The sequence below is a fragment of the Lycium ferocissimum genome, chromosome 3, assembly GCF_029784015.1.
Source record: "Lycium ferocissimum isolate CSIRO_LF1 chromosome 3, AGI_CSIRO_Lferr_CH_V1, whole genome shotgun sequence".
Taxonomy (NCBI): domain Eukaryota; kingdom Viridiplantae; phylum Streptophyta; class Magnoliopsida; order Solanales; family Solanaceae; genus Lycium; species Lycium ferocissimum.
The window spans coordinates 52,108,276-52,129,163 of record NC_081344.1 but is presented as its reverse complement, the minus strand read 5'-3'; the positions used below and the strand labels follow the sequence as shown (position 1 = coordinate 52,129,163).

Here is a 20,888-nt window from a genome sequence, read left to right as displayed (position 1 = left end):
TCAAATCTTGCCAGGCTCGGTAGGAATCAAAGGAGCTGAATAATGAGCCAGATACAAATAGCGAGTCACATAGGCCTCCACAGACAATCCTCTCTGCTGTAAATGTAGAAACTCCTCCCTATATGCCTCTCTCATAGCCCGGGGCACATACTTCTCAAGGAAGGCCCGATAGAACTGTGTCCAAGCCAGTGGAGGAGAACCCTCAGGTATGCAAGCAATAAAATACCTCCACCAAATCTTCGTGTTTCTGCGAAACTAGTAGGACACATAATCAACTCCATGGGACTCTACGATCCCCATCTTATGTAACAACTCATGTATATCCAAGATTAACTCATACGCGTCCTCTTCAGAAGTACCCGAGAACCTCGGCAGCTCCAACTTCTTAAACCTCCCAACTAGATCCTGATCAGTCAAGGTTATAAAAGGGCCCACCACGGGTCTAAGACCATCCTCCGGGGCTGGCACTGCATCAATCCAGGGAACTCTAGCTGCAGTGGGGTGTGCTACTCGAGTAGGTCTCTGCTCAGGGGTCTGCGCCCCAACTCTAGTTTGCGAACCCTCGCTCGGGGTAGTAACACCAGTGGCAGCCTGCTGGGTATCTAGATGGAGTAGAACACGAGCCATAGTATCCTGCATAGTCTGCTCGAAAGTGATCTCAGGTTGTACCCACGCTGGGGCCACATCATCCTCAACGGCCTGGTCTCGAACCTGCTGATCCTCAGGCTCTGGAGAAGGAGATCTCTCGTGTCGCTTCCCTACCGCAAGAGCTCTGCCCCTGGCTAGGTGTTACACCTCGGAAATTTCCCCGTTAGCGTACAGTGAATAGGCCAACGAAGGGCATGATGCGTACGATGTTTTGATAAGTGAGAAATAGCCTTTAATGGTCCTAATTAAGATTTCCAAAGACATTTAAGGTAATGAAAGAAAGTTGTTAAGAAAAGCAAGTCATATGTTGTGTGTCGGGCAAGATTTACGAGTATTGAGTTAATGATGTTCTAATGATGCTTTGAGGAAGAGTTATAACGTCCCTTAGATTGGTGAGGTGTTAAACAAGTGTTAAGAAGGTTCCATAAGGATCGGAGATCAAACGAGTCGACGGGAACAACTTCGGAGGAACTGTGGATTACACGGCCACTTCCACAGACTATGTAACCTTATACGGACCGTGAAAGGGTTCGTATAACTCCCAGCAGAGATGGTGACTGGCTGGTGTTGAACCACGACCAGTTCCACGGACCATACAACGTTCCACGAACCGTGTAAGTGTCCGTGGAAGTCTCGACGGGCTGAATTATTCCAAGTCTATAATGGTGATCCCAACTTCATTATTTTCATTCCAACACTTCCCCACTTCTCTCTAAAGTCTCTAGAACATTCCATACACTTCATCCACAAGAATTCAAGGAAAATTGATGATCAACTTCATCAAACCAACAAGAATCAAGATTGTGAAACACATTAAAGTCATCTAAGTCAAGAAATTCCAAGAGAAAGTGAACTAGGGTTTTGGTGTAAGAAGAGTGTTGCCACTCAAGGCTTGTCCCTACAATATCTAAGGTAAGTTTAATGGTATTTTCATGTTGTTTGAAGCATTGAAAAGTTGAAACACTCGGATTGTAGTAGAATATATGAAATGGGTCATAAATGCGGGAATAGTGTCATTGTTGAGTAGTAGTTGGAATGAACCATGGATATGGGTATGTTATGATTATAAGTAGATTATGAATGGTATGTAGAACATGGAATGAGTATTATATGAGAAGAAACATGATAGTGAACTATGATCATGATTTTGGAGAATTGAAGGGAAATCGTGAAATGCGAATAATGTAAACGAATGACGATTGTTGTTTATGATATTGTGATTGTTATTATGAATGTTTGGGATTTGATATGGAATATGGAGGAAGTCGTATAAGCAAAGGAAATGCTGCCCAATTTTCTCTAACTTTAGTAAGCACGTCTTTATAATTGTTTAGCTAATATCGATACGAAATTCTCTTGAAGGTAGAACGTGAGCATTAGAGGAGAACGAGCAAGAAATAGAATAATTAAGCGACAAAGGTACGTAAGGCTAAACCTTTCTTTCTAAGGCATGAATCTTTTGGCATGATTTTCCTCCTTCTTCATGAATTTCCTATATTCCGGAAAACTAAGAGTCCTTGTTCATGAATAGCCTTATGAGATATGAGATATACTATGAGTACGATAACAATGATGATGAGCTTAAGTCTAAAGATTCTGGAGCTTATAATATGATATTCCTACAAAGCTAATGATGTTAACCATGATTCATTGATGTTCTTCTTATGTGCACTCACCTTAAATGCTAGTCCCTCCAAGGTGAGATATAACGACTATGACCACTCCATAACGTAATCGGGGGTTACGACCTTATGTCACCCCGACATAGCTATAGTTTTCTTCAAGTTCTAATGTATGTGTTGATGATAAATGTGAAATGATGCTAAGTCATGATATGCCTATAAGATGCATACTAATGATAAGTCTATGCTATGTACGATTCCATTGCGCCTAAATGGCCGGGCATGTCACCGCTAAAGCGGGCTGCTATGTTTACACCGAGCCTAGAGGGCCTGGCATGACACCATTAGTGGGCGGCATATGATGGTTACCCGGACGCAGGTTAACGATGATGATGTATATGAAATATGATGATGAGGTATACACTATGGTAATACGTATGATATGCTTATGTTTGATGTGGGCATGAAATGTATCCACTAAAAGTACGCAAGTTACATACTCGTTCTATTGACTTATAATTTCTCTATTATGTTCATTTCATTCATGCCTTACATACTCAGTACAAGGTTCGTACTGACGTCCGTTTTCTTTGGACGTTGTGTTCATGCCCACAGGTAGACAGGGAGGCGATCCAGACTCGTAGGAGCTATTAGCTGATTTGAGAGCACTCCACTTTTCCGGAGGTGCTATTGATTATTCTTTTGGTACATGTGTATATATTCATGTTTTGGGCATGACGGGGTCCTGTCCCGTCCATATGTCTAGTACTCTAGTAGAGGCTCGTAGATACGCAGTTGTGGGTAGTATGGTCTCACAAGTTTCTCATTGTATATGTATATATTATTTTGATAGCCGAAGGGCTTATGTATAGAAAGTGAATATGTTTCCAATGATAATAGTTTTCTATGATTATGAGTATAAGGAATATGAATGAAAGCAGATGAGTAATAGAATGAGTGGTGCTCGGTGGTTAGCCCCGGGTACCCGTCATGGCCCGTAGCCGGGTCGTGACACTAGGGCAGCTCCCCGGCCTCTAGCTCCACCGCGCCCTCTGGATATTGCTCGCCCTTTAGTGCCAACCGTAGCTGCAGGCTCTGGCACCTGGTCTCGGGCTATCGTAGCTCGAGTCATCACCATCTAAGAGAGAAGAGATAAGAGTCAGATAGCAATTTGATTGTTCAAGATACCAATTAGAATAAAGTAGCACGAAAGAAGAAAAGAAAGTGAAATTTTCTAAATGTCCTATAGCCTCTTGTAGATAAGTACGAAGCTCATCGTACCGATTCACAAGAATTTACTAGACACGCTCTCATATTATAGACCAGGTAACCTAGCGCTCTGGTACCAGCTTGTCATAACCCAATTTAGCTAAGTCGTGCGGGCACCTACCTTTCCCACCTCGGTAGGCGAACCCTTATCCCAACAATCTCAAATACATGAAATAATAAATAAATAAATAAATAAATAAATAAATAAATAAGCGGAAGAGATAGAAATATGTAAGTCTGACATAATAATAGATAGAATATGCGGAAATACATCAAAACCACCCCAGAAATCTGTCTAGTCATACAAGAGCAACTAACTAGAATCTACGAGTCTGGAAATATCAATAATACATCAATAGTCTGAATATGTCTCGGAATATCAAGTAAGACATAAAATAAAGGAAGAATCTCCAAGGCGGCGGACGTCCCCATGCTCACCCTTTAAGACTCTAAGCAGCAACTCTCGCACCACTATCAGCCACGAGAAGAAGAGGTCGATCATACCTTGAACTCTGCATTCATAAAAGAATGCAGCAAGTGCAGGTCAGTACAAACAACAAGTACTGGTAGGTATCATAGGCCGACTAAGTTTAGCTAACACATATCAAGTCAATAAAGTAAGATAAACAGGTAAATCAACAAGGTATAAGTCAAACACGAACCAGAATCAAAGTACACGTCATCACCTATGTTGAGCATCTAAACCCAAATGTGCCAAGTCGCAAATACTCAGTCAGAATCCGTATGTCACAAGTACATCACAAGAATATCACAACAGAAGACGTAGTACAATGCAATGCAATAATGTATGAAATGTGTATGCAGTGCATATGTTATGTACACATGTACTCTGATGATGGAACATCACATCTCGGTAGCACAACCCATGGGGGACCCGCGAAGTCCATATACCTCACGGCTCTGGCAACAACTTCTGCAACCGCTACCTCACGATTCCGGAAACAAGCTCGGCAATCGCTGCGCACATCCTCGATTCCGGGATAACCATCGGTCCTCACATCACTCTCATCCAACTGAGCCCAGCTTATAACAGTGTTTCCTCAAGTATCATCAATTTATCAACAGTATATCATGAAGGATGAGAATGCGTGCAATGTATGAGTTCAATGTCAATAATCAAATCAGTATCACAAGTACCATACATGGGCCCACCAACAATATCATGAAAAGGCTACACAATAAGAACACTATCCTCGTATCAAACATCAACAAGTAAGATACTACAATATCATGATCAAGATATATCAATAGTCTCCAACATCGACTATCTCCACGTGGCATCAAGCCAACAACAATAGAACAAGATAAGTCACAACACAATGGGGTGGCTAACCCCAATTACACAACAAGGCCCAACCTAAGATAATATCCAACCCAACTTCATACCGAAGGTTTACATGCTTTCTCCAACAATATCGTCTAAATATATGCTTCGCTAAATGAAGTCTCACCATAGGGTAAACCATAACCTACCTGGAAGGACGAACAGCAATATCACTAACAATCACTCCTTAGACTTCCCTTTCCTTTGAGCCTCGAGATAAAGAAAGTCTAGGCACATTCGAATCAAGAAATTAGAATCAAGAAGAACATCAAACGAACCTTACTTCTATTCAAGACCCAAATCCCCAACCTATGGAACGGGTTTTATGAACTAGAAGGGTGAAATTAGGAATCTAAAGGTTCCAAAAGGAAATTAAAGCTCTAGGTAATCAATTTCCATTAACAACAAGCTAGAATAATCAACAATTCACTCAATTTCGAATTCTAGGCAAAACCCCCAAATTTGGGTATAAACCCTAACTTTCAATTCCATAAATTTAGCCACTAATTAGGAAGAATCACGCAATTATAGGTTCTAATCATCAATTACATGCTTAATAGAGCTAACCCAACCAACAAATCATGATTTAGAAGCCTAGAAGGAAGAACTCATGGAACCCTCTTTTAAATCTTCAACCACTTAATGAACTAACAAGATAAAGGGATTCTAAGGTGATTAAGGACAATGGAATAGTAAAGGAATTAGAAGAACTTACCACCAAGAATATCCTTGAACATCTCTCAAGAACTCTAAAGTCGAAATAATAAAGAATGAGGGACATAGGGCTTTTAATACACAGATAATGAAATAACCAGCCCGATACCACTTCTGCGGTAGCGAGACCGCGGCAGCGGTCTCGCCTCGACGGTCACTCAGACCACCGTGACGGTTAGCCCTCAAATTTACATGGCCGCTATGGCGGCCCATCTAACCGCTATGGCTGTAACGCTGAGGCGGTAAGGGTGTCTTTATAGCGAGCATCAGCACCAGATTTTTTCCAAAATAATCACAATCTCAATCCGGAATCCTGACTAATACCCGAGGCCATCTACTCACAAACCATATACACAGACACACATAAAAACACGTTATGAACGCAGTCGTGGCCTCCAAATTCCCAACTGAGGTCTCGTTGACCGAGTCAACCCCCGGTACCTCAATTTTCAACTTCCCAACCTAAGTCCCAAAATGCACCCGAGTGCATTGGGAACTAAACCAGATAAGCACACAAGTTCTAAAAGGCTATCCGGACCTCTCGGAATCGACATATTTTCGAAAAAAGTCCGTTTACCCAAAAGTCAAATTCGAGTCAACTCTTTTTCGCTTAAAGTCCAATTTTCCCAAAAAGTTACCCAAATCAACTCCAAACACCTCGGGAAGCGTGTCTACGGTCCCCTCGGGTCAAAAGTGAGTTAACAAGCTCGGGAAAAAGGTCAAAAAATGTCGAAAAGACTAACGACCAAGTGGTGGTTACAAATACTGGAGCTGAAACTAATGCTTGCTTGAGAGCACAGAAGGCATCCTCAGTTGACCAGACAAAAAAAACTGTCTTTTTTGAGCACGTCTGTCAGGGGTCTGCTAATGAGACCATAGTTTCTGATAAACTTTCTGTAGTAATTAAACTAAACCAAGAAAACCACTCAACTGTTTAAGATTAGCTGGTTTAGGCCACTGCTTAACAACAACCATCTTCTTGGGGCTGTTGCAACACCTTAATGAGATCGGAAATGACCCTAGTATTCCACTCTTGACACACCAAATACACATTTGGATTTCTTGGCCAATAACTGGTGTGAACTTCAAGAAGTTGGAAAAGCCATAGGTTGGCATCTATCTCTCTGTGGGTCCTCCTGCAAGTTACAAGATATTGACATGTGACAAACGTCTTTTACGAGCCTAAGTTGACGAGTGCTCGAAAGGAGAAATCAAATGATGTCTAGTCGTGTAATTTCATTGGAAGAGCAGGACACAATAGGAAAAGGTTAGAAACGACCTGCTTAGCGCCATTTAATATATAACGATGTGGATAGCCCGTGATTACTCAAAGTTGTATCGTCCTGCAATAAATGGAGCTGAAGCATGCTGGCCTACCTATGATGGTCTACACAGTGCATTGCTATTGTTTGAACCGCGTAGCTGATAACCCTAAAACCCAACAGCTAGAGCATCGGGATGAAAACATTTTTTTGGTTTGCATTCGAAGGAATTTACTCTCTTGTTATCAATTTAATTCATTCACTTTCATTTTTATTGTGATAAGCACAGAAGTTACTTTCATCATTGTGTCAATAATGTCACCATCTCTTTCTAGTCATTGCTGTTGTAGCCCGTAATCGCAATGGTGAATATGTATCCAGCTCTAAATTCACTTGTAGCAGATGTACTGAATTTAGATTTATCTGACGAAGCAAATTATTTATCTTGTTTGTGTTGACCAATACAATAACATATGCAGGAGAATGCACGTTTCAATTCATGTAAAATGCAACAGGAACTCGTTTGTCAAATTACTTGGTCTCTTTCTTTGAGTCTTGCAATTGTTGCGTATAACCACAACCGTCATGAGAGAACAGTGTGTGTTCTACAAATTTTGATAGATTCAGGGTTCCTGTGGCATTCAGTTTAGAGGCCGTAGGAGAAGCATTGATAAAGCAATTAACTATCCTTTTTCTTTTATAGAAACCAAGAGAAGACATTGCTGAGAGTACTGTTTATAACATACCAGCATCATAACTTTAATCCCCTTCCTGTGTTGATATTCACCTATGGCTAAAGTCAAAACGAATTAATCTAGTTCTAAGGCGAACAAGTTACTGAATTGGACTGCGTTTACCTTTTGGTTTAGTACAACTCAAGAAATGCTCTGCTATAATCTAATGGATGAATTTGATCTTACTTAGTGACGCATTTACTACCTGATCATTTGTAATAGACTACCACCATAATAATTTCAAGCATGGTAGGGGAAAGGTGCCTCTAAGAGAATATATCGGAAATGGTGCATTGCATCGGTATCCACCATTACTAGTGCTGCACATAGCGATATGTATTATCAAGTGTTTTCTTTTTTATATCGTTCCTATTTTATCAGATGTCCTCGAGGGACAATTGTCTTTCCCTGATATTGGCAAATAGACTCCTTAGTCTCTCTGGACCCAAGATCATTACCCTCCCCATAACCAAAAAGTAAGAAGTAAAAGCACTTGAATGGATGCTTAGTTTCAGCAGCACAAGTCCAATTCACGCCCCCTATTTATCAGATTTTGGCCTCCATACTGGCTGTGTTTGAACACGAATTGCTTGTTCGGGTCCCTGTGGCGTTGAATTCTGATTTCTGTTCATCCTTTTGTCCTGAAGCTGATGTGCTTGTAATGGTGGATATATGGCTCTCTGTGCCTGAGGCTGATGTTGTGCTTGTAATGGTGGCCATATAGCTCTCTGTGCCTGAAGCTGATGTGCTTGTAATGATGGCTGTATATCTCTCTGCGCCTGAAGCTGATGTTGTGCATGTAATGGTGGCTGTATAGCTCTCTGAACTTGTAATGGTGGCTGTATAGCTCTCTGAACTTGTAATGGTGCCTTTATAGCTCTCTGCGCCGGCAATTGTGGCCTTAGACCATTTCTACTGTAGTTATTTTGGTTTCCAGGCGTTCTTGCCACAAACTTCGATACATGTGGCCTAAAAAGAGTAGAAATAACTTCATTCTGGTTTTGATTCGGCGAAATAAGCATAAAGTGGGTCCTCCTGAATGCTTCTTCTATTTTTGCTAGTTGTTTACTGCTTACACCCCTTGCTGAATTAACTGTCTGCTCAAAGGGATCATCAACCTGGACATAGTAACTTGAATGTCAAAATCAAAAAAAGAAAAGAAAAGAAAAGGAAAATAAAACTAATTTAAAAAGGGCCTGCAGCAGCTTGTTAATGTCTTTTTTGGTTTATCCTTTCTTCTTAGGGTAGGTGCATGATAGGGGAGGTGTGTGTCTGTGTGTGTGTGTGTGTGAGAGAGAGAGAGAGAGAGAGATTTTACAAATATTGTGTATGTTTTAGGCAGCCATCTCATGTTGCTCTCAATATCTTCCCACTGGCCAGTAAATGGGCAAATTCCCTGAACAGAGGCCCTTGAACTGATGTCGCAGAACTACATAGAGTACTGAAGTTAATATTCTGGCAACATTCTTATAGAAATAATAATTTCCAGATTGTAATAAATATCCATAGAAAGAAAATATCAAAACAGTCTATAGGTTCAACATCATATGAAAAACACGACAAATAATAGAGCCCTAGACCACTTACTACCTTTGCGATGAACGAGATGAAAAGTTCAGACAGAGAACTCTTATTAATCGCTAGAGACTTATTTGATGTAAGTCGATTTATATTCGTAGCACATGCTTCTTCAATGAATTTCTCTGCACTAGCCCTAACACCTGCAAAAGCAATTCCGGATAGACTGGTTAGAAGTTAGGCATTCAGTTACGAGTCTAAAATAGATATTACAGAAAAGGTAGTGTAGTAAGACAGATGAGTCAGCCATAGCAGTCCTTGTGTATAAACCAAATAATTTGTGTTTGGACTTCCTACGTGTCCAATTTAGTCCGGTACTTGTATTTCACAAACGAATCTAGGGCCAGAACAGTTGCCACTCAGGCATTTGACAATCCATTGTAATTGTAAACTATCCCTCTCATACTTCGTGAGCCTTACATTGCCATCATTATGTTTTAGGAAACACCGCATGCAACCTTGTGTAATCATATTTTAGGTCTACTTTTGAGGTGAGTCTACAGCCCCCAGCCCTTGAAACCCAGAAAAATTCTGCTTAAGTAAATCTATGGAGCACAAAATCATCAAAGCAAGTAACAAGCAACTCAAGTACCTAAAAGAACTAATCCCTCGGCTTTCATTTTATAACAAGGTATTTGACTGGAAACAGTTTAAAATTCTCGGTTATCAAATAAAAATTGCTACTTACGACTGAAAATGGAGAAAAACCTGTTGTTCTAAATGAAGTCATCATGTGTCACTGTTAAAATGCTCAAAAGCAAAGAGTAGAGAGTCTATTTAATGGCTAGAATGACTTTTCCACTTATTTTATCTATTGGGTTCCTACACTCCTTTCGATTAACATTTTGTACCAATGCCTTCAGATAGCAAATCTTATCATCCAGATGGGATTGCTCAATGAGAACTGTCTATACATCTGGAAGGAAAGGAAAAGTTATACTGAAATATATTTTTTTGAGAAAGGAATAAAAAATAAAACATATTATTCATACTGAATATGTACTTGAGCCTATACCATTCTGGATACATAGCGTTAAATTCTGCATTATCAGTACCATTAACCTGAATTAACGGTTATAGCAGCTATATTAAAACCCCATACACGTACACAGACGCCTTTTTTTTTGTTTTTTAATTCTTTGATCTTTGTTTAAGTATTCTACACTTGCTTATACCTTAGCTTTGATTAGCTCAATTGCAGAGACCTCAAATTAAGGTCCACTAACAGACCTACCAACATTCAGGATTTTCTAGAAAACCTAATTCACTTCCTTGTTGACCTATTTTACTCTTTCCTTCTTTTCCTCTTTCAGATGCCTGCCCAAATAACTAACTACTTCAATCAGGATAAGCTAATAAAATCAGGGAATTCCTCCCACATCTTCCTCCGATAATCTAATCGCATTGAAATCCCCTCTTAACAACAATGGTACATCCCATAAACAACATCAGCCTAGAGATCTCTTCCTAGAACATGTTTTGACCCATTCCTACTGCCTCATCCACAAAATCCCATTTAATTTGTATTTCTGAGATATTAGGAATTCTGAGGCAATGAGAACTTCCCCTCTTTTTCATGTGTCCCTCTTTTTCATGTGTCAAGCGTACAACTTCCTCTCAAATAACACCACAATCCCACTCTCCTCCTAACCGGAACCATATCATTTCTCACCCGTCTTCCACCAAGCTTCTAATCATTAACTCTGAAATTTCTTCCATTTTTAGTTAGGTGCAGACAAATTAGCGCTGATCTTTACTTCCTCAACCCACCTTCATGGTCCTTTATATGAGTCATTCATCTTCCTCACAAGGCCTCACGCTTAATAATATTTGTTTGGCAACATGCTTCGTTTTTTAATAACCGTGGTGTCCGGGCCAGCTTGCGCGCACCTCGACTAATTCAACGGGATACCTACCACCTCCCATCAGCAACAGGTACCAGGTAACTCTATCCACCAAGGCTAGGACAGATGGGAAGAAATCACCTAGTGTTTTTTGTCTCTGCTGGGATTTGAACCTGAGACCTCATGGTTCTCAACCCACTTCATTGACCACTAGGCCACACCCTTAGGTGTTGGCGACATGCTTTTGATGTATTCTCCATGACAAAAGCTTGTCATATGGCCAAATTTGAAAAATATATATATGTTTTTTTTTTTTTTTTTTTTTTTTTTTTTTGAGATGGTAACCACTGTATTAAATCAAATGGGCCAGTGAGAGGAGGCCATAGTTACAATATATATATATATAACCTCCAACAGGTAAACTGCTTACACTATCCCCCCTCCACCTCCTATCTCCTCCTTGCCTCTGCTTCTCTTGTGATTCATAGTTGATAAGTACTTCAAACTCTTTAAACCCCTCACATTTTTGTTTTGCCCTTCCCCCTCCTCTCATCTCCTTCCAGCTACTGATTATTTTAATTCTTAATATATCTCGGATGAAGAGTTGTATACTAAAATTGATGAAAGATTTCACTTAGCATCTTTACCCTTGTAATTACCCTAATTATTGCCATTCTTAATCTATTTCAGCTAAAGAGGTGTATACTTGATTGACAAAAAAATTCAGTCAGTATCTTTGAATTTAACGAAACCATTGGAACAAATTCCGGAAGGAGTTTTTTTTGGAAAAAAGTTTGTAAAAAAACAAAATGTGGCTGACTAGTTACAATCTTTTTGAGGATTTGTGAGCGCTTTGTGAGTAGGACGAACTTTTTTCCCGAAAAACAACCCACAACCACTTCTCCTAAAACAGGTTTTTGGAAGAAAAGAAATTGCAAAAACTTCTAGACAAAGACATTAGTGGAAACAAATCTTGCAACTTTTGGAATAACAGAAATTCCACAAACAAATGCCACCTGATTTCCTTGGACAGAAAACCACTATATAGTTATCAGAAGTGAAGAGCTCACGCCCCAACAACATAACAATAAATTTGACACAGAAAGATGGATCAGCATGTTCAAACATCAATAACAAACAATCATTTAAGTACCTGTAAGATCATCAGCCATATTTCCTGGATATATTTCTTTAAGAGGTGGTAAAATTGCAGGTACACATGTCTGCAAAAATCAGTAGGCTAGCTAAGACCAGACGGAAAAAAGTTCATTTACAAATGAGATAAGAGAAATTTTAATAGAACTGCAAGAGTCTTAAAAAAGGAGCATGACCAACAACACTGTAAAGCATCAAGTCTAGATAAGTTGGTACCGACCATGGTTGAAAATTAGAAGGTCCAGAAAACATTATCTACCCTTTGTTTTCTTTCCACGGCTATCTTTCTTATTTTAATATTCACTTACTTATGAGCTGATCATTTGATGGGGGTGACTCTGCTGAAAAGTTTTCCCTGAAAATCACCCATCTCCAACTGGTATTTCCTCAGTCTCTACTTTTTATTGGAAGTCCACTTCTTTTCTATTCTCTTCTTCCCAATACTTTCGCTTCTTTTTATAATAACTTTTCTTCATGCTTCTTTAATTTTTTTTAATTATAAAAATTTAATAGGTAATAATGATAAAGCTATATAAAAAGCTCGCCTCTTTTTCCCTTTTTTGCTTCTCCTATTTTCTTGGTAAAAAAGGATCTACATATCATGTATTTGCTTTAGATGAAATGCAAGTCTGTACTGTGAAATCCAGAGTTTTATTACCCTTTTTTCTTTTCTTTTCTTTCTTTCTTTTTTTTTTTTTTGCGGGGGGGGGGGGGGATTGGTAGAGTTTTATTACCCTATAAGCAACAGGACCCATACTTTAGGGATGCGAGACTAGATACTGACTTACTAAAACTAATGCAACAGAAAATTACCTGAAAGTGGAAGACAACTAACAAGCTGAGAGTATACGAGTTCAAAGTTCCAGTTTTCGAATCATTGATATTATGTGCCTTAGCCCATTCTTTTACCTGCACACAGGAGAAATCATCAAACTGAGTTACATTATTCAAAGATAGCCTAATTGTGTCTATGTTATGAGCACATACCAGTAAAACCATATCACGAAATCGTCCATCAATCATGCTAATCCAGTATAATATCTTGGACTTCATTTGGCCAATCAAATTATTAATTGATATATCACAAGAAATATTGTAATTGCCCTGAAACTTCAAGATTGGAACTCTTGCATTGGTAATAAATTGCAGCTTTCGGCAGTCACCTGTGAAGTAGTGCTAGCAATGAATGAGACCACTAAACTCTTGAAATCAGGAAACAAACAAGAGTGAAGATTTCTATGGCTTTTCTCCAACAATGCCAACAGTACCATCCATAAGATGAAATTACAATAGCCCAGGAGCTGGGTTTACCCTGTGCGCACCCAAAAGGGTAGCGGCTGCGGGTTCCCATGTCATTAAAAAAAATATTCTATTTACAAAGCTATTTGATTTTCAGTTAGTACTCATTTTGAGAAAAGAGAGCCACAAATTGATACCCAGTTTCAGGCAGCACTGGAATTTTCCTTCAGGAGTTGCTAACTAACTAAAATTGTTATCTGAATAGAAGGCCTCAGAATCACTGGTTATCATTCTCTCAGTTCATTTTCAATAACACTGCAGCAGCTTTCCTTTATTTAACAGTTCCAAGCACTTTACCGTTCACCAAAGAGAACTTCCTATGATTTATCTTCTATTTCAGCAACCGTAAAAGTATTTCCAGGCCACCAAATGCTATGAGCATATTTAATTTTCATCGAGAAATTTTCAAACTGTTTGACCATTGATCCTTGTTACTAATGGAGAATTTTCATAATAAAGATGTTAGCAATAAAGAAATCAGTTTAAGCAAATCAAAGGGCATTAATCACGTGATCATACCTTTTGCTCTCAAAGCTTTTAGTACATCCCCTAATAGAGTTAGTTTGTGCTTCTTCCCAGCAGATGAGATATATGATCCATTGGGCAACTCTATGGAAATATCAACATCTCCCCATCTTGTAAAAAGATTTGATACAAAAGATCCATATGGCTCCACAGTTGCCCCTGGTCAAAGAGTAGAGGCTGAGAATGGTAAACTATGCACTTGTCAACCGAAACAATATATAAGTCTTCACCTTTATAGATGACCCAAAGAAGGGTAAATCCAGAAGAGGAACTCAGAACTTCACCAAATTAGCAACAGGTAAGAAGAAATTTAGAAGACTAAATAGAGTTGTTCATCCTATTGAAATAATCTTAAACTTGCAAATATGGTCTGAGAAGAACCATTTCTAATTCAAAAATCAAAAAAGGGTGTGCGGATGAGCTATTAATTTACAAGGAAACACCGTCCAGTACATAGAAACACCCCTATATGCCAACCCACAATATTGTACATCATAATTTAATTGATTGGAAAATCAAGAAAGCTCATCTCTACAAGTGACAAACAAGTACCCTAACCATCAAAGTTCCACTGAATAAGGAAGTATAAAGCATCACCACTTTAATTTACCTCTTAGGCTTTCAATGCTTTCAACCACAGCTCGAAGTTCATGAATGAGTTGAAATCGCCTAGACCAATCCTCCTCCAAGGGATTGATAGAGCAAATTATATTCCGAAGAGTATGATCCAACAAGTTGTAGCCATTCATTTTGAGAACCAGATACCACCGATTCTTAGCTTATAGAAGAAGATATATCAAACTCTCCATAAAAAGAATTGACAGCCTGCAGAAAGAAGGAATAGGAACAAGGTTTATAACTATTAGTGCAACTACTCAAGAAAAGATGACATGGTGACAGGTGAGTCTAACAGGAGAGAAGTTCAGATTCCTTTCATACTAAGATTTGAATTATCTCTAGCTCCATAAAATAAAATTGAAGCTGCTTAAACATAAAGACAAGTCAGATACTCAAATTCAAGGGGGAAAAATTATACTTGACTCACTGACATGTTAACTGCTATGTTCATTTTTTGATGAAGATGTTAACTGCTATGTTCATTGGATCTAAATGTATCAAAGCAAAAATGATTGAAAACTACAAGAATCTCTTGCCAGCAGCCACCACATGTATATTGCATCATCAACCAAAGGATAAAATGATCAAAGAAATACTAGCATCCCCAAATTATTGAGTTCTAAAAGTGAATAAATGTTAACATCTATCCATTGGATTGCCAAAGAGGACACTAAGAAACATATCCACAAGAGAGAAGAGCAACTCAAGAGCCAAATCACAATCCACTGATGGTATACTTAGTGTAAGCAAGCTCTAACATCAGATCTTTGGTTATAACATCCAGTTAGAGAAAAGAAAATCCAATTTAAGATAAGTCATTCATGAGCATCATGCACAGGCAAAACGGAACGAGGAGGCAAAGCCCCCATCTTCCCGCATATCCGACATGGCATGAATCACCAAACCTGCATTCTGTCATCCAAGTCACAAACTTCATACTCCTAAATTCATGTCGTTCCCCTAACAAGTTAATATCATCTCACCGGACCAGTTAAACCCACCCATCCACTTAAGAAAGATAAAAATCAAGAAGTTGGACCTTGTTTCGAGTTCATTGACGTGATCCACCTTTTCTATTATGCTTAATATGTACAGAAGTGGAAACCAAAAGCAGAGAAAATGTAATTCACCAAAAGAAATAAACAAACCAAACGTAGTTTTATACACAAAATAGTTTATAGATTCTCATACATTTGACCCTAAGACGAGCTTATGGGGTTACACTACATGATCATGCTCAATACCTTACAATAACCAATTTCTATCAGCAAGCGTTCATTTAGTTTATCTAACAACCATAACAAACAAGTTTTTTTATCCTACAAACTTGGTAACCTTACTTTGATATCTAAAAAAAAGTATTATTGAAGAATTAGCAGGACATGAGTATGACATAGCAAAAAGTAACATGCAATTCACAGATAATGTTTTAGCAAAAGGAAAAGCTCGAGCTAATCAACAGTAAAGACCTTATTGGCCACCAATTACAGACATATAACACACAGATGCTCAAGCACAGTAAGCAATCGGACAACAACAACAACATTCCTCAGAATCATCAACCTTAATAAAGTAAGTAGAGCATCCGTCAAGATAGGAAACAGGAACCAAATCTTTATTACACTAAGAAACGCACTGAAAGACGCAAACACCGACCAATTCTTTAAACCAAAAACAAAATGGGTCCACTCAGAATAGCGATTAAAAGTTGAAAAAAGAAGGTAAATTATTGGCACTGACCAAAATATCATTGGATGGTCCTAAAAGGGTCCATTAACATACTTATTTCAACATGTGGGGGATTATGACTTTATGAGGGGTGGCTTTGCTTATAGGCAAGGGTTTTCTCCATGATATTTTACAAGATTTTCGAATGCCTAATGGGGGGAAACGCGTCTCTCTTTTATTACAATTTCATCGACAACTTGTTACCATCCCCCACTTCGTTCTACATTTGAATCTTCTTCTTATTACTGTTTCACACTCATCCTTGTACTAGACTTTTTTTTTTTTTTTTTTTTTTTTTTTTTGTGGGGGGCACAATTTGTACTAAGCCTAATATGTCGCGACCATATTTTTGTTCCTTTTGAACTTTAATGGTGACAATTTTATTTTATTTTTGCTTTAAAAATGGTGACAATTCCAATGCTGGATTTTGCAAATCCAGACTAAAACAAGATGGTTTTGGTGCAAGCTTTTGGAGTTTTTGCACTTGCAATAATTGTTTTTTGCAAAAAAAAAAAAATATATTGTGTTATAAAATTATTTAATTGTAGATAAATAATAGAAGCAAACTTATAACTTTGTAAAGGGGAGAGAAAGATTGTATTACCACTTTTTTTGGTGTTACAAATGGTAAGAGAACCTTCCTGTTTATAGGAAGAAAAAAACTTGATCCCAAGTAACTAGTTAGAACCTAACTATTAGAAACTAGGTCGGTTCTTAGTTACATTGGCTCCAACTAGGGGTGGCAAACGGGTGGGTCGAGTCGGATATGGGTCGGGTCGAAAATGGGTTGACAAAAAACGGATCGATTACTCCGCCCCGCCCATATTTAACACGGTTAAAAAATGGGTTACCGATCGGATAATATGGATATCCATATTATCCAAAGCTACTTCAAAGATGTTGGCTTCATGTAGCCAATATGGAGAAGATTAATTTACCATTTTGTCCACAAATCCAATCCTAGTACATAGTTGCACCTCAACATTTGTGGGAAGAATAGAACTTTGAACCTTTTCAACGACACGACCTCAAAAAAAATCTTTTTGGAAAATATCCACCCAACCCCACCCCCCACCACTCACTCCCCAACCAAATCCCCACCCAACGATCACCCTCGAACGCCTTGCATCTTCGCTCTACTCCACCCCCCAATTCCATCTTATCCCACACCACCGCTCAACCCAACCCTCACCCACCCCCCCCTCCCAAAGCGTCTATTTCATATATGACTACTTTGTACTTTGAAGACAACCCCAAAAAGTGACTATGTTTGTAAACTAGCCATTTTTTAAAAGTGACAAAAAATGGCTATTTTTGTAAATTGACCATTTTTATAAAGTGACACAAAAATGGTTATTTTTGCAAAAAATTATTTCTTGGAAAACAACCGAAAATGCAAATTTGCAAAAATAAGCAACTTTTTTGTCATTTTTCAAAAAATGGCCACTTTACAAAAGTAGCCATTTTTGTGTCACTTTAAAAAAATGGCTACTTTACAAAATTGACCACTATCTTGGAGATGGCACATTTCAAAAATGGTTATTTTAATACTTTCACAAAGAAGCTATTTTAAAAAATGGCTACTTTTGCAAAGCAGTTAGTTTTTAAAGTAACTACTTTCACAAAATGACTATTTATGAAAATTGACTACTTTCAAAAAGTGACTATTTTTAAAAAGTGTCTACTTTCACAAAGTGGCTATTTTCTAAAAGTGACTATTTTCTTAAGTGAATACTTTTGCAAAACGACTATTTTTGAAAAGTAGCTACTTTTCGCAAGTAATATTTTGAAAAAGCGGCTACTTTGTAATGTGATTACTTTTGCAAAGTTGCTATTTTTGAAAGTTACTACTTTCACAAAATGTCTAGTTTTGCAAAGTTGAGAGATAGGGGTGGTGGTAGGGAGGTGAGAGGTAAGGGTTAGGCAGTAGACAGTGGGACAGGGGAGTGGTCATGTTATAGGTGGAAGTGGGGAAGAGGCAGGTGGTGGGGGGTAGGAAGGGTAGGAGGGGTGGTTAAGGAACTCGTTTTCTAGAGAAAATATTTTCCAAAACATTTTGACCAACCAAACATACGGAAAATTGGAAACATTTCCTTCATACCAAACACACTCTATATGTTGTGGGTTTTATCCATTTTACCCATTAATTTACCCATATTTTAAGTGGATAATATGGGTTGACTCATAGTGGACCCATATTAAATGGATAGGGTATCCAACCCATTTAAAATGGGTTAGATCGGGCGGATAACCATATTTTTAACCCATTTTGCCACCTCTAGCTCCAACTAAATTTTGTTGTCCAAGTTCACTAATAATATTATTTACAACATTCACCCTTGAATGTACATTATTAGATAATGTGTCTCATCAAAACCTTACAAGATAAAATCTTGTGGAAAAATTCTAACGAAGGGGAAAGAGTACGCATATCCGAAAACATGCATTGCTAGTTGTCTCATTAAAAATCTTGCTAGGAAAACCCAATGGACAAAACTTTAGCTAAGGAAAAAAGAGCGCAACACGTATTTTACTCCCTCTAACGAAACGACCACTTTATTTCTCAGAGAAAATGCATTCCGATCTTGTATACTAGCTTTCAAATGTTGATGTTGGCAAGGCTTTAGTATCAGCCAAATCATTAGTGGAACGAACTTGTTGGACATCTACAACACTATTCTATTGGAGTTCATGGTTGAAAAAGAATTTTGGTGAAATATGGTTTCTTTGATGTATGCTCACTTTAGTTGAGCTTACAAGCAACATTGTCCTCACATAATGTAGTAGGAGTATTCTTTTTCGAAGGAAAAACACATATTTCCTAAATGTCTTGAGTCATTGGCCTCCATCAAAAACACTCCTGACTTGCTTCATGAATGTAACGACTCGTTCATTCGTTTCGAGAATTATGATTCTTTTTCCCTAAATGGCCCTTCCTATAGCTTTAAAAGGGTGTTTTTGACTTGCGAGAATTGGTGGCATGATTCCGAGGCAATCAGATGAGTATTGGAGAAGAAAATCTAATTTTGAAAGTTCTTCAGTTAAAGAAATGGAAAGATTTGACCAAAGTCAATAGCGGAGGTTAACGAACTCGATCGGAGTTTTGAAAGTTTCGTTAGGTCCCAAACGTGATTTATGACTTAGTTGGATGGTTTGGACAAATTCTGAGGGCTCAAGACTGATTCAGACACTTGAGTTGCATTCTACTAGAATTGGAAGTTAATATTTTGACTAAATGATCTCGTATCAAGGTTTCGAGCATTCAAGCAGGTTCATATGATGATTTTGGACTTGTTCGCAAGTGTTGACTAGATTTCAATGAGTTTTGGATGGATTTGGATTGTGTCGCGCTCGTATTTAATGTTTTGACGTCGTATATTTAAGCATAAATGATGACACATTAAGCAAATGAGCTCTAAATTGTGTTTTGATTGGACCATTAGATCTATATCGTAATTTCGGAATCGGAGCAACGAGAATCATCGAATTACGAGGTCATATGAGAGAGTTATGACCATTTTATATTGGCGGGTTGTTGTTGTTGCTGGTGCAATCGTAAAAGTGGCTATTGTTCGCAAATACGACCATGGTCTACAAATGCGGCTATGGGTTCCCAAATGCAGCCATTTCGGGTATTAAATTCTGACTTCACATCATTCATTCAAAACGATTTTTGAGAGTTCTAAAGCTCCAAATTAGGCAATTTTTGCGGCGTTCTTCTCGTTTTAGACAGGGGGTTAGCTTATAACCTTTATTTTGGTATTCGTCCATGATTCTATCATTTATTTAGCGTTTTTATCCAAGAATTAGTTGAAGAAATTGGGGCTTTAAGCGCTAAAGTTAAGAATATGTAATTCTTCGATTGGGAGGTCGATTTGAGGTTAGATTGAGATCATTTTCTGGATTTAGATTCTATAAGTGATGGGTCAATCGATTTTTAAATAAAATTCCAATTTTTCCCTTTCGGCCTCTAGTTTGACTTTTGGGTCTGGAGTATTAATATAGTAATATGAGTGTCTGCGAACTCATTTACTTACGTACATCATGTATTTGATAGATTGAGAGTGTCCTGAGGCACTTTGGAAGGGAAAGACTCTATTGTGATTTTAATTGCTAGTCTTGGAGGTATGTTAAGACTTCCTAGACTTTGTTTGAGGGACTTTTTCGATAAGATAATAACAATAATGATAATAGTAATGGGTAAGGAAGAAAGAAGAGGGTCTCATACCCATGATATGGTGAGCATTGATACGAGTACTGGTGCCATGTATAGGTAATAACGTAATCATGTAGTTATGGATTGTACTATGAGAATGCCAAATCATGTGGGTATTAACTGATAGCTATTTGACTTGTTTTTCCTGTTTGTGCACATCACTCCATTAAACCCGCAAACTTGTGATAATCAAGCTAGCTGTGTATTCATGCACAATTCATGGTTATATCTGAAATGCATTTGATATTAATACTTCTGTGATCATCCATGGATATGATTCACGCAGTTGTGGCTCGATGTGATCATTCTAGATCAGTTTGGTTTGGAGTGA

The 20,888-nt window shown here is 38.3% G+C and overlaps 1 protein-coding gene across 6 annotated transcripts; it reads right to left on the bottom strand.

The window, feature by feature from the left end:
• Positions 1–7,861: 7,861 nt before the first annotated feature.
• LOC132050268 (protein HESO1) lies at positions 7,862–16,647 on the bottom strand. 6 transcript variants are annotated; one of them, XM_059441442.1, is made up of 10 exons: positions 16,354–16,647; positions 14,606–14,820; positions 13,990–14,154; positions 13,159–13,334; positions 12,985–13,080; positions 12,170–12,239; positions 9,185–9,315; positions 8,913–9,023; positions 8,452–8,712; positions 7,862–8,328 (listed from the first exon to the last, which is right to left on the bottom strand). In XM_059441442.1, exons 2-10 carry the CDS (start codon positions 14,742–14,744, stop codon positions 8,134–8,136), a joined length of 1,344 nt encoding a protein of 447 aa, XP_059297425.1. In that variant the 5' UTR covers positions 14,745–14,820; positions 16,354–16,647; the 3' UTR covers positions 7,862–8,133. The 6 variants fall into 6 exon arrangements, with proteins under 6 accessions (XP_059297425.1, XP_059297423.1, XP_059297420.1 ...); XM_059441440.1 differs by having other exon boundaries at positions 7,862–8,391; positions 8,422–8,712; positions 16,354–16,645; XM_059441437.1 differs by having other exon boundaries at positions 7,862–8,712; positions 16,354–16,643.
• Between the last annotated feature and the right edge of the window lie 4,241 nt (positions 16,648–20,888).